The sequence below is a fragment of the Acomys russatus genome, chromosome 15 (assembly GCF_903995435.1).
Source record: "Acomys russatus chromosome 15, mAcoRus1.1, whole genome shotgun sequence".
NCBI classification, from domain to species: domain Eukaryota; kingdom Metazoa; phylum Chordata; class Mammalia; order Rodentia; family Muridae; genus Acomys; species Acomys russatus.
The window spans coordinates 7,155,588-7,169,902 of NC_067151.1; the positions used below are offsets into that span (position 1 = coordinate 7,155,588).

The window sequence follows — 14,315 nt, forward strand, 5'->3', positions numbered from 1 at the left end:
TTATATGCTGAAAAATAATTGAAAAAAAAAAAAAAACAAGAAAAAATTCCATCCTCTGGGTAGACTACCAGAGGGTACCAGCCATTTACATGTCAGCAACAGGAGGCTTTTATCTTGTCCTGGTCTCATAAAAGAAAGCTATACCAATGCCACTGAGCAGATGGGGTCAACAAGGCAAGGAGGAAGCTTCTAGAAAAGAGCCCTCTACAGAACCTGAGCTATGAGAAAGGGAGACCCAATGGAGTTACTGGCAGAAAGTTCTAGAAAGAGGAAATAAGAGGCAAGTAGTTGGAGCCTATCTTGTCTCAAAATATGCTTGGGTTCAGTTCTTCCTCGGAGAGAGACAGAGGAGGCCAGCGAACTGCACTGCAGCCGGGCAGACAGAAATTCTGATTCCCACAGTTGCAAACGAATCGCAGTGTCACCCTAGCCGATGGGCTGTTGCCGGCTGTTTAACATCAACATGGAATTTCTTATTCCAAGAAGGAAGACACAGGAGGGAGAACTGGGAGACTGTATGTAAATCATCCATTAAAGTACCCAGTTTTATAAGAAGCACTCAGCAGACAGCATCTACTGCTTTATCATACTAATTATTAGAACGTCATCAAGGCCTTGTAAGTACCACAGCCCTGCCTTTCCCGCCCTCCCTCCCTGCTGCTGCGCCTCCTGCAGGTGAGTGCTGTAAGTGGAGACCTTTTGAGCTTTGCTGGGTCTGGGCTGAAGAGCAGGCTACAGATGGACTCACATGAACAGTTAGGTAACTGGCAAAGCGCTCAGGACAATCCAGTTCCATAGAACTCTTTTTATAAAAAGAGCCACATGGACCACAGCTCACAATGTCTGCTGTGTCCTTCATCAGGCTGCCCACATTGCTCCCCCAACCCCAGGGTGGAGTCTGGGGGCCACTGCTGACTCAGAGGAGGCCAGAAAGCCTTTGGCTCTCTCAGTTTCTTTGTGGAGTCCAGGAGCAGCAAGAGGCGGGGCGGTCTCTGGCGCATACGCCTTTACCCCGTGTGCTACCAAGGAGCCTGTACCAGCACATTTAAATGCAAGCTGAGCTGATCTTCATGGGCTTGCAGGCAGATGAATGGAACAAGTAGGTATTTCTGGTCCCCAAGTAACCTCTCTCAAAGCTGCTGGTCCACATGAGACCTGAACGCCACCCACGCACAGGGTGGAGACATATCAGTGATTCCCAACTTTAACTTTGTAAGACCCCGGGGACCCTCTGGTAAGCTTCAGTTTTGTTGTATTTTACCAAAAGCAACAGATTTTAATTCTTTCCTTTGGAAAAGAAAGATTTACATTAGCTTAAGTGAACTTATTTTTGAAATGGATATATATCTTCCAAGGAACTAACCAATGATGAGCAGTTGGTGCTAAAACTCTGAAAAGGTGGGAAGTCACTGACCTGTATTATCCCTGGAAGCCAGAAAGGAAAATAAAAAAGTTCAGATTCTAAGCCAGTTGTAACTTTGCTTTTTGTCCCAGTAACACAGTCAGCCACTGACTATGAGCACCTGGCTCCATCCACCAGGGCGGAGTGCGGAGAGAAGCCGCCTCGATGCACTCTGACATCACTAGCTCCGCTCCCCCAAGCCCTCTCACCCCTCCACAGCTGGAACTCTAAGCTGCCATCACCTCCTCCTACTTGATACTTTCTTGCTGCACTGAACCTAGACAACAGACACAGAAACAGTGACTGTAGACTGTGCCCATGATCGGCTTCTTGAAAACATGAAACTTGGAGCAACAGGTTCATGGCACAGTGCACAGCAGGAATGCGCCCTAGGCTCGCCTGCTGGGCAATGGTTATTTTTAGACCGTATGCTGCATCTTATACCTCATGGAAATTACTACACGGAGTTCAGGCTGCTAAAAATAGAAATCCTGATTGAGCTAATGACTAATTAGTGAAAATTAATAAAGTCTAATTAGAGCATAGAGCACACTCTGTTCTGCGAAGCTTCAGCTATTAAGTATTTCAGCTTTACGTAGGAAGAAGCCAAAAGAACACAAACATGCTTTATCTCTACCCCTTCAACCTACGTGCTCAAGTTTATAAATGCGTACACAAGTGAACCAAGCTGGTAGAAAGTGATGAAAGTGAGGTATTTTAAGTATTCATATCACTTATGATGCATCGGGACATTTGCCAAGTTCTGGAGAAACTGCTCACACTGGATCTGCCCCCCACCTCTGTCTGACTTTCTTATGGATACATCCTAACTGGGTCCACGTAGTTGTTACACAGGAAGCCACGCCCCACTGCAAAAGAGAATACTTGACACAGCCACTGACTGCCTCGCCATGAATGTGAACTTGTTCTTGGAGCTTTGAGCTACCCACCTTCCACTGTAAGGTTAGCGAACTTTTGCTCCTGTGTGCCAGCTTGGGAGGGAAGGGGCACTCGGGTGCGCAGCTGTGGGTGGTGAAGCTAACTGGCTCGGAGCAGGAGCCCTTGACGGAATTGTACATGGCGTACACCCTGCAAAGGAAACAGACAAGAGAGTGAGTGAGCACCAGCAGCTGGGACCCCCAGAGCAAGCTTCTCGTCCCCACTTCATCCATGGCCTGCACAAGCTGAGGACAATGCCTCCCCAAGAGAACACTGTGCCCTGCCCTAGCCCTCCTCAGCAATTCCAGGGACAACCATCTTATTAGGCATTCTGTTCAGTGAGGCCTCCTCGCTTAGCCCCACTGCAACAGGCATAACTCTACTGACTGGAGAAGAACATTCTACACAAGAAAGTGGGCCTTCGCTCCCAGAACGGCCTCCATAGCTACATTCTAAAAACCAGCAGGCTTGACTTGGCTGCCTAGGAAAAGGTGAAAAGTACAGTAGCGAGGAATTAGTGAAAAGGGGTGTGATGCGGCGATCAGAGTTCACAGGCTGCACAGAGTGTACAAAAGACCAACAGGGTAGACGCCACCTCAGTTCTACTCAGAGCATGGTGTATATTTAGCTAAAATTATGGATGCTTTACCCTAGAATCCTACTGGCTACTGCCAAATGCACCTTTTCCCAATTCAGTGAAGACAGTTTTCCAGCACAGTCCATCCCCATGCACATTTAATGCCTACATACAGCACCAAGATTAATGACTTTCTCCCCGCACTCTGGAGCACTCGGCTCAGCATTCAACATGTGCGCCTGATTTTAGGGTATGTAAATCAAAGTATTAAGCCCCAACGCACTCTGTCCTGTAAGGCTTCATAAGAAGCCATCTTATATCTGTGTTATTTACCGTCGGGGAGGACATGATAACATCTGAGGCAAACAAATGGTTGAGAGGATGCTCCCTCCTCAAGCCAGCTGAGAGAAGGCTCCTCTGTGCACACAGTACAAGGAGGAATGTGATGACACAAAATCAAATGACATCGAGCCGGCACGATCACGTCTGTGTGTCAGGATGGACTGGAGTGAGCCGTACATGGTCAGGCTCAAGCTCAAACGTTATCATATCAGAATTAAGGGTCGCACCTAGACCAGGATACATGCATGTTGGGGGAAGCCACCTCTCAAGCTGAGGTCTAGACTCCCAGCATCATAGAAGGAGACAATCAGATGCTGGGTATCCCCGAGGGTCCAGGCCTGAACACTACAGTGCGCGCCTGCGATTCCTGCACGGAGAAGGCAGAAGCAGGACTGAGCAAGTCTGAAGGCTGCTGTCCTAGTCACTTTTTTTTTTTTTTTGGCAACTTAACACAAGCTAGAGTCATATTCATAGAGAAAATCCTAGCATCAGACTGACCTGCAGACAAGCCTGAGGGGTATTGCTTGGTTGTGGGAGAATCCTAATAAGTAATAATGAAGGTTCCATGGCAGTGCCATGCCTGGGCCACCGGGTCCCTAGGTGGGTATAAGAAACAAGCGGAGCAAGCTAGGAGGTGCAACCCGTAAGTAACCCTCATCCATGGCCTCTGTGTAAGTGCCCAACTCCAGGTTGCTGCCATGAGTTCCTGCCTTGACTTCTCTCAGTGATGGCGGGACCTAAGAGTTGTAAGCTTGAGGCAGGTGTGGTGGTGCACATCTTTTTCACCAGCACTAGGGAGCCAGAGGTAGGCAGACATTCTTAGGTCAATGCCGAGTTCCAGGACAGCTAGGACTACACAGAAAAACACTATCTTGACCTCCTCTCCTACCCCCTAAAAAAGAGATGTAAACTGAAACAAACTCTTTCCTTTCCAAGTTGCTTTCGGACCATGCCATTATCTATGACCCTAAGAGGAGATTTGATGACATGTCAGTGCCATGTCCCTGCACATTCAGAGGACAGGGACATATATTAAGCAATCCAAGAAGGCTTCATCACCTAAAGTGACAAGTATAGAACACTCCACAGGACAGAAAAATGACCCCAATAATACGCAGTCCTGACAAGACTGGATAGGCTAGGGTAGTTGGTAGGAGAGGAGGGCTCCCCCTTTCTGAGCTCTAGGGAAGGGGATATAAAGGAAGAGGAATATAAAGAGAATAAAAATTTAAAAATAAATTTAATTAATATAAACAATGAAGCACTAAAGGAAAACCCGTGGAGTTAAAAAATTTAAGAGACATTAACCAAATAGCATATTCAGGGTACATTTGAATTTCCATAACAATGAACTGAAGGGGGACAACTGAGGAAAAGAGAACAGTCTCTGAATTTTGAAGACGTTAAGAATTACCATAGTGTATTAGGGAGCCTGTAATGATGGTAACGTTATTTAAAAGTGAAATGTATAATATTTTAATTTGACTTCAGGATCTTTGCTAGAACAGAGTCTGGCAGAGTTTGGTGGGCGTAAACATCTGAGGTAGTCATCTGAGCCATGCGGAGCCATGTTGCTCATCTTTAATTGTGGAGGCTGTTAAGTTTGAGGGGGGGGGGGTGTAACTTGGAGGTAGAGCATGCACTCAGCCTACGAGGCCCTGGGTTTACTCTCCAGCAAACTCCTTTCCAGCAAGTTGGTCAGCAAGGAAAACTAGGTTAAATTTCAAGCATACTATAAATGTGCTGTCAATGTTAAATTTGATGCATTATCCAATCACATCAGGATTATTTATTAGCCAAAACTGTTCAGTAGATAAATAACAACTAATTCTAACTGTAACCATGGGACCCTGGAACTTGTCCTCTGATCTCCATATGCAATCTTCCCCAAATCAATCAATCAATCAACCAATCAGTCAGGTAATCCAGGGTTTCCCACAGGAGGTGATGGGTTTTCTTTAAGACCCTGTTGCGAGAAGAGCTACAGCATAGGGCCATTTTCCTGGGTTAAATTAATCAGTTGATTTTCATCTGCATGGATCCCCTGACAGCAGAACATTTTCCTGCATAATTAATTTTGTGTTGGGGGTTCCACATCGGTTTCCATGTCACTGCAGCCAGACACTCAGGAAGCAGGTACTCCAAAAATGTCATCAAGAGGCTTGCAACTCCTCCCTCCCCACACGTTGGGGACATCCCAGGACCACAGTCCAGGAAAGCAGCAGCTATTTTATAACCGCACCCTGGGCTGGTCAACTGGAGTTTTGGAAACGGATCAGTACATCATTTTTTTTCTGGGAAATGTCATTCCGTGATGTCACTTCTGGGCACCACCGCTTATGCTGGCGACCGGAAAAGTGCCGCTAAGTCTGTCTCGGGCTTGTGGGTCACTACGTCACTTAAGGCTCAGCAGGGCCATTCCTGATACAAATAGCAGCTCTTGTGTTTTTTAAAGGAAAGTGTGAATTTATTTTTTAAAGGGGTTTTAATATGCATTGAAGCACAGGCATTAAGAAAGGGTCAAGGACAGTGATGACAACAGTCCATGCCCTAGAGTGGACACACTCTTAAGAGCCAGTCTCTTTGGTCTAAGTCCCGGGCTCCCAAACTAAACAGTCATCTTAATACCACCGTTAACTTTATAAAACTGCCAAATAAAGGAGGAAGACACTTCTCTGAGAAATGCCTGAAAAATATAAATATGTAAATATTTATTTATAGAACTATATATCTATATAGTTAAGTATAAGTATTTAAAAGGTATGAATTTATATGATGTACTTTCCTTTAAATAATTTGTGTGTGGTTGAGGCTTGTGTGCGTGTGTGCAGGTGCATGTGTGTGGGGGTATGTGCGTAGAGGCCAGCACAAGCTTTGGCGTTTTTCCTCTGGAACGCGATTTCCAGTATCTTTGAGACAGCCTCCCGCTGGCCTGGCACTCACCCTTGGGCTAGGCTGGCTGCCAGTGAGCCCCAGGGATGCTGTCAGAGCCTTCTCAGTCCTGGGATCGGAGCATGTGCTATGGCTGCTGGTTTTGTAATGTGTCTTCCGGGGTCACACTGAGAACCTTCCTCACCGAACCATCTCAGGTTATTTTCTCCCACTCCAACATAATCTCAATGCCTTTGTTTCCCCTTCTCTTTAGCGTCTCTCAATAACTATACTAGATTTCATTTTAGTGGTTTTATACAACACACAACATTATGTCCCTAGTGGAAGTACTAATTATACTTTGATAATTATAAATTGATTGTTTTTTGAACATTATTTCAGTTAATTAAAAATATAAGAAAAGACCTAAATTTTACAAATCAATGCATGTATTATACATAGAGGCCTTTTTGCTTCAATCACATAACAATATGGTGGAAAAGATCTGTGGAATAGAAATAACCACATGTGTGTGTATAGGAAAAAAGAAAGAAGAAGAAACAGTCTTTTAAAATTGAGATGAGTCTGGACATAATACTCCACACGGCACATGGTTCATATGGCAGATATGAGTAAAAACAGCTACAGGCACATGATCAATAGCACTGCCTACAGGACGCCCTGGTCTCAGTAAACCCCACTGATCTGAGGTAAGAGCAAAAAAGTCAAGAGCGAGGCAGGCAAGCAGGACCACGCAGCAGGCAGTTTTTGCTAGGGCGCCACAAAGGGGAGCTTGCTCCTTACAAAAATAGGTTTGCTGTTTCCTATCAGTAGACTCACATACTACTAACACAACGGGGGAGGGAGGGCTCATGCAAAGCTATCAGACAGTCTGCGGATGGGATAAAAGGAAGTCTGAGGCAGGGGAACACTGAGAAGAGAGGGGAACCAGGCAAGGGAACAGAACTGAATATGAACAAAGCACAGAGATGGGTGAGTGAAAATACCACAGCAAAGGAAATTCAGTCACTAAAAACACAGTAACTAGAAAGCCTACATGTGACTTCAGTATATAGTTTAAGAAGGAAATCGTTATGTGCCAAGATTTCTTTCTGTAGGTCTTAATCAAATCGTGTAATACTGAGAATTTGAAGGGGGCTGAGGTGTAGTTTAGTAGTGCTTGCCTGGCCCTGCCTCAGCCAGGCATGGTGGCACACACCTGGAATCCCAGCACTTGTGAGGCAGAGGATGGAAGAACAGAGTTCAAGACTGCTCCTGGCTACAGAGACCCTTTCTCCAAAAACCTGACACAAAAGATAACAACAGAAAGAGAAGATGGCGGCTTATTCTGTGCTCTTAAAAGAAACATCCCAGTTGCCTCAGCTCTGTGGGCTTGTAGCAGGGTACCATTTCAAATTCTTAATTAAAGGGGCAGTGGGCTTAGCTGCCCCTTTTGTGGCTGCAGGGTGGCTCTGGTCTTCCACAGTAAATGGTGTTTCCACACAGCCCCCTAGTGAATCTTTGATTAACTCTTACATTCCCAGAACGCTGAAAGTTCTCCGTATAATTCCAGAGCACCACAGAACACCACAACTCATCGAAATGCTGAGAAGAGATCAGGCGATGCCTAGGCCCAGCTGACACATCTACAACAGGACTCCTGAACCTAAGGGCAGGGGTCAGGTCGGAAGGGCAGGGGTCAGGTCGGAAGGGCAGGGTGGGGCCGGCATAAGCGCCAACGGGACAGGGAGTTTCCCATGAGACTATCTCATGCACACTCATGCACTCACCACAGGACTGCATGAGCAAGGATGACACCGACAGATACGCTAGTGTCGAAACGGATAAGTTTAAGCCACATCAACACTGGACAAAGACCTACAGGCAGCTGAGGAGGAGCGCAGAGAACTGGGGAACCAGCCTGCCATTCCATTCGTTAAAATGTAATTAAAGAAAAAGAGGCCAGTTACGGGAGGGACTGGAAGGTAGAAGTGGAAGGGAAAAACGATGTGATTATAATAATAAAAAAATACTATTATAAAAAGATCCAGCAACCAAATAGTCTCCAAGCATCCACTGTATTAAGCAAGCAAGAGACAAGATGGCAAGAGAAAGGGCAGATTTGTCACGACATCCAAGTTTCTTGAGAATACTGCAAGACTTAAGGGAACAGGAAATTGACAAAGTACCCCTTTGTAAAGCACTGACAATAAACGGTTACAACACAGAGCAAAGGACACGTGTTCACCAAGAAATGGACTGCATTTCTGCGCTGCTCTGGCTTGTTCAACTGAACATCTGAGGAGACCGGTTAAGTGCTTTCTGCTATTGTCTTAGCTTTACAAATTACCTACACTTGTGTGATGCTTAAAGTATCTGGGTGGAAGCTACATGACTCACGCCCACAAGGTTCTGGTTTAAACAAGAGCAGCTCATTGCAGTAGATGAATCTGCACCATCACACTGCCAGACAGATGTTCACTACGATGACGTAAAATAACCAAGTTTAGAGCACACGCGCCACTGATGAGTGAGCACACTGCAGCCGCAACTCAAATGCTTCCCACCTTTTCCCATGGGGAAATAGGGTCCCATGTTTGCCAGGCTGGCCTCCAGCTCCCTACATCTATCGCCCAGGATGCCCTGACCTCCTCTTTCCCCTCTACCTACACTTCTTAAGTGCTGGCATTGCACGTGTGTAACACAGTGTTTCTGCTCTCTTTCTATGTTTTCACAGTTAATTAATTAACTCATTAGTCTCCTTGTATGTGCGAGCTCACATGCACATGCACCTGCTTGGGAGTCAGGTCCCTCCTCCTTCCAGTGTGTGGGACTGAATCCAGGTTGTCACACTTGGCGGTAAGTGGTCCCCTGGATTACCACATTCACCAAATTTCTGTTTGCAAAGAAGCTGTGGAGTAGAACTTTTACTGATGCTGAAGTGCAAACAGCCAATTTACGGCAAAACTAAACCATGGTGTGTGTGTTGTGTGTGCGGGCTGTATGTGTGTGTGTGTCTGTGCTGTGTATGGGTTGTATGGTGTGTGTGTTGTGTGTGTGTGCTGTATATAGATTGTGTATATGTGTATTTGGTGTGTGCTGTGTCTGTGTGGTGTGTGTGTGTGTGTGTTTGTGTGTGTGTATGGATTGTGTATATGTGTATTTGGTGTGTGCTGTGTCTGTGTGGTGTGTGTGTGTGTTTGTGTGTGTGTGTGTGTTGTATGGTGTGTATATTGTGTGTGTGTGTGCTGTATATTGATTGTGTATATGTGTATTTGGTGTGTGCTGTGTCTGTGTGGTGTGTGTGTGTGTGTTTGTGTGTGTGTGTATGGATTGTGTATATGTGTATTTGGTGTGTGCTATGTCTGTGTGGTGTGTGTGTGTGTTTGTGTGTGTGTGTGTTGTATGGTGTGTGTATTGTGTGTGTGTGCTGTATATTGATTGTGTATATGTGTATTTGGTGTGTGCTGTGTCTGTGTGGTGTGTGTGTGTGTGTGTGTGTTTGTGTGTGTGTGTGTTGTATGGTGTGTATGTGTGCTGTATATTGATTGTGTATATGTGTATTTGGTGTGTGCTGTGTCTGTGTGGTGTGTGTGTGTGTGTTTGTGTGTGTGTGTATGGATTGTGTATATGTGTATTTGGTGTGTGCTATGTCTGTGTGGTGTGTGTGTGTGTTTGTGTGTGTGTGTGTTGTATGGTGTGTGTATTGTGTGTGTGTGCTGTATATTGATTGTGTATATGTGTATTTGGTGTGTGCTGTGTCTGTGTGGTGTGTGTGTGTGTGTGTGTGTGTGTGTGTGTGTGTGTGTGCGTGCTGTGTATGGGTTATGTGTATGTGGAGGGTGTGTGGGATGTATGTGTCTTTGAGTGAGTGTGTATGTGAATGAATACGTGAGTGTGTGTGCACGCACGTCCCCAGAGACGGAAGTTGCTTGCCTTCCTTGATCACTCTCCACCATCCTGAGACAGGTAGTTCCCTCAACCTAGAGCATGCCCACTGAGCCTGAAGTACACAGATCCATCTGGACTGGCCTGTCAGCAAGCCCCAGGATCCTCTTGGCCCTATCTCACTGCACTGGGATTACAGGCGCCTGCCCACCGAGCCTGCACAGTGTGGCTGGAAACTGATGCCATACTCCCATGTCACTTTATTGACTGAGCTGTCTCCCCAGCCCTAGAAATTATACTTTAAAATAAAAGGCTGTCATGACACCTCCTTTTTGGTCCCAAAAGCAGTTCCTGGTCCTCAAAATTGCTATTCTCTGCACACAGAATGTGAACGGATGGCCATGGCTCTGGGGCCACAGCTTCTGAGAGGGAAGTGTCACTCCACACCAGCTTTTGAAAGGAGCTGTGGCACGTAGGGCGGTGTCCCCAGGTTTACAGCTATTTCCACAGTTGAGTTCTAACTCACCTCACGTGGTAGTCAGTGGCAGGCCTGAGATCTTTCAGGTTACACTCCAACTCTTCTCCACTGAAAAGACAAAGTGCTTGTTAGTTTAAGACTGGTCTCGAAGGCAAAGCAGCTTTGGGGCTGGGTTTCTCAGTTATTCACCAATAGTAACTGAAATACAACTGTCTGTACTCACGAAAACTCAGACATAAACCTGATTTTGGTGGGCTTTTGTTTTGTTTTGTTTTGTTTGTTTGCTTTAAATTGAAAATCTGACTCCTTTGAATGACATCATTCAGATCTAAGAAACATAGTCAAATAAAAATTTCAAAATATGCACTGTCTTAGGCCTTCCTAAACCAAGACATTAAAGCAAATACATATGTGAACAAGTAGATCTGTAGGAAAACACACCATCTGTGTGACAGAGGTGGACCCCAATCCTACCCTGGTAGGAGCCCCAATGTCCTCAGCACAGGACTCCCCTAATGAACTTGTAGTCCATGCCAGGCCACCAAGAAACAGCTCTCTGACATAAAGGAAAACCACTTCCATGAGCAGAAGGAGAAACTGAGCCTCAGCCTCAGAAGTAAAGAAACAAGCCATCCAAAGCGAGATACACTGTTTAGCCATGACAAAAAGGCATCCAGAACTTGGGGTGCCGAGGTAGGATTACTGCAAGTTCAAGGACAGGCAGGAGGACTTCACGGACAGATCCTGACTTCATTTTGCTTAGAGATAGAGGATATGTGTGTCCATAATTTGTTTCTCATTCTTCAAAATTATCAAATGACACACTGAAGAGACCAAAGTCAGTGCATTACCTCACCCTACCCTGAAGGGATAAATGAACCACCACAGTTGTCTTCAAAACAAGAGACATAGTCTTCAAAATAAGAGACTCATCAGGTCAGTTGGCAACGCTAGAGTCAGGACAATGCATTACGTGAAAGTTCTGTGGCTTCAATGCGGCTATTTACAAAAACATCCTTGTGCACAGAAAACATATCGCAACAGTGGTAAGTGACTGTAAAGTATAAAACTTATGAACTAAATACATGCAGGAAAAGACATGGCCAGCCAGATAACAGGGTAAAAGGTCAGTGACAGAAAACGATGTACAGCCTACACCTGCAATCGTAGCTATACCAGGTGTTTGGTGTGTCGGAACTTCTCCCAAAGGACGTTGTTGTAGATTTCAAACCAGAAGCTATGTCCACACCTAGCCCACAGCTGCGCAGCTTGGCTTGCATTGCAACTTAAAGTATTTTGTTATCTGTGAAACTAGGCTGATATAGGAAGCATCATTGAGAGTTTTAGTATTTCTTGGAGAAAACCCTGCTAGCTGAAGTTGAGGGGCAGTCATCCCTGTCAGTCAGGCTTCTGCCTATGGGCAGCTGACTGCATGGTGTCGCCGACCGAGCTGCCTCAGGCAGTGCTGCACACCTGTACTGAGGTGTGGGGGCACTCGAGGACCACATGAAATCTTGGCCTGCCTGGCAACAAAGCCACACACCCCCATCTCTAAGGGGTAGAAACTCCATACTTTCCCAATCTATCTCTAATTGTTGGGCTTTCGCCCCCAAAACAGAGTAAAATAATTAAGAGCCAGAGCACCAAGTTGAAGATTTATTCCATGCCCACAAGGCAATCTCTTGCAAAGGAGTGATGACATGGCCTCTGGTGTGGCTCTGCAGTGAAGAGCTTTGATGGGGCCAGGTGAGAGCAGGCACTGGAAAGACCAGGGACACAGTGGAGAGCAGAGCGGGAGGGAAGAGGAGGACCCACATTGGTGTGGTTCTTCTCTTAGATCTTTTTTTTCCTAACTTGTCCATAAATCCACTGCCTGGGGCAGCACAGCAGGACATCAGGACAGAAGTGGGCAGCAGTGCGCAGTGTTGGTGAGGTGAGAACAGTGGGGCTCCTGGGAGCGAGTTGCCCTGCTGTGACCAGTCAGTCCATCCAAGAAGTAGTCAAGGACCCTGGCATTCTGATTCTTACTCTGTAAATGTGAGCTGTACGAAGGAGAAAGGACTTGACCCTAACACTTTTATCACACTTAGAAAACAGGTGTAAGTCACCAGACCAACTGATAGGTGGGACTCCATAAAACAGAGGAGCTAATCTTCCTCTGTGCCTGAACTCAGAGCTGTTTAATAAGGCCCCATAGTGAAATGTAAAGTAGCCTTCTGTATGGGATAGAGGGCAAAAGGTAGAGTGAAATGGAAACAAAAAATATTGTAGCCGAGGAAAAGGATCTGCTCTAGCATAATTCACTCTACAGCCACTTAATATATGTAGCCACTGAGACATTTAGTCACTTTCGGTCCTGAAAGACCTTGGTGGAATTTTTTTATTAATACTATATTGATAACTAGCATATAATCGAGAGGTTCGTTTTATCAAATAGCCCCATATTACTAATTTATGATTAATAATTACTTGGACAAAATTAATTAATTCCTGACTTTACAATTTCTAACAACCCCCTCTTCCCACACTACTGAGAATTAAACCCAGAGCCTCAAGCATGCTAGGAGTGCTCTGCACTGGGCTAGCTCCCCAGCACAGTGATTAGTGACTTTTAAAAGGAGATTAGCATAGTGTGAATTCTCCATTTTTTTCTCTTCAGTGATGCAGTTTAGTAGCAGAGAGCCCCGTGTGGAGACACACTACCTGTAAATGGTCTTGTACTTCCCGTCACGCCCCTTGTCGGATAAAGCGACCTCGTAGCTGTAAGGGAAGGAGAGACCGCCATGGGGGCCACAGGACAGTCCAACAGGGGGTGCCCACGACAGCACAACTGCTCTCGCCTGGATATTAGATACCTGAAAAGAGAAGGGGGTGGGGTCAGAAGTGTCACCTGCATCCCATGGGGGTTCAGGCACAGCAGCCTTGGGTCATGGCATTTTCATCAACAGCAGTTGACATAAAAGTTAATCCAAGGCAGCTTCGATTTTAACGAGAGGTTCTCTCTAGTGCTTTCTAGGAAGGCATGAAGTCCAAGGACAGGGCTCTTGTAGCACCATCCTCAACGCCCAGGCTAAGTCTGACCACACTCAAGCCTCTCTACGCCTGGCAGTTTCAAAGCAAACACAGGTACTTCCTAGAAGCTTTGCTGGGTGTTGCGTCACCCCACCAAGACCTGGAAGTCCTGTGGATTCTGAGGAGAAGCAATGGGCAGGAAAAGAGAAGCCAGGAGCAGGCTGATAGCAGGTGCCACTACTCCACTGTCCTGGCACGGCAAGAGCCTCATCTCTCCACTCACTCTCCTGCCACTGCTGGGTCTGCTACGTGCTCTCCTTGGGTACCTGGATCCTCCCTGCTGCCATACCATTGATCTGCTCATTTTGAAATAGGTCTAGCCTTCGCTTCCTCCCCTGCCTGGTGTCAGCTGCCCCTCTACCTGAGGCTCTCTAAGTCATCTGACTCATTAGCATCTCTGTTTTAGAGCCTGTTCCTGAGAAACCCAACCTGACGCACAAGGCTTAATCCTTTAAGACAAACCTAACCTTCTTTCAAAAAGCTTTCTTGAAAAAGCTTTCAAACTAACTTTCTGAAGACTACTTATTGCAACCTGGTTCCTGGTGTGGATAACTCGTTAAAATGAACAACGGAGTAAGACTCAGTCCAAGTGCTGAAGCTTAGTGTTCACAGACCGCACATAGATTATGAACATGACAGGGTCTATGGTCATCAAAGGGACAAACAAGCCTCTGGAACGTTCGTGAAGGATTGTCTAGGTCATGTTCACTAAGGTGACAAGTCCTCCCTGAATATGGGTGGCACCA

General features: G+C 46.0%; 1 protein-coding gene across 2 annotated transcripts in view; it reads right to left on the bottom strand.

Annotated features, from left to right (window-relative positions):
* Fndc3b (fibronectin type III domain containing 3B) overlaps positions 1-14,315 on the bottom strand; it is a 292,863-nt gene that overhangs the window by 71,249 nt on the left and 207,299 nt on the right. For both annotated transcript variants that reach the window (XM_051156993.1, XM_051156994.1), the window contains exons 8-10: positions 13,201-13,352; positions 10,546-10,605; positions 2,353-2,491 (exon numbers count right to left, since the gene is read on the bottom strand). In XM_051156993.1, the coding sequence (XP_051012950.1) occupies positions 2,353-2,491; positions 10,546-10,605; positions 13,201-13,352 (351 nt within the window). The remainder of the gene's footprint in view (positions 1-2,352; positions 2,492-10,545; positions 10,606-13,200; positions 13,353-14,315) is intronic.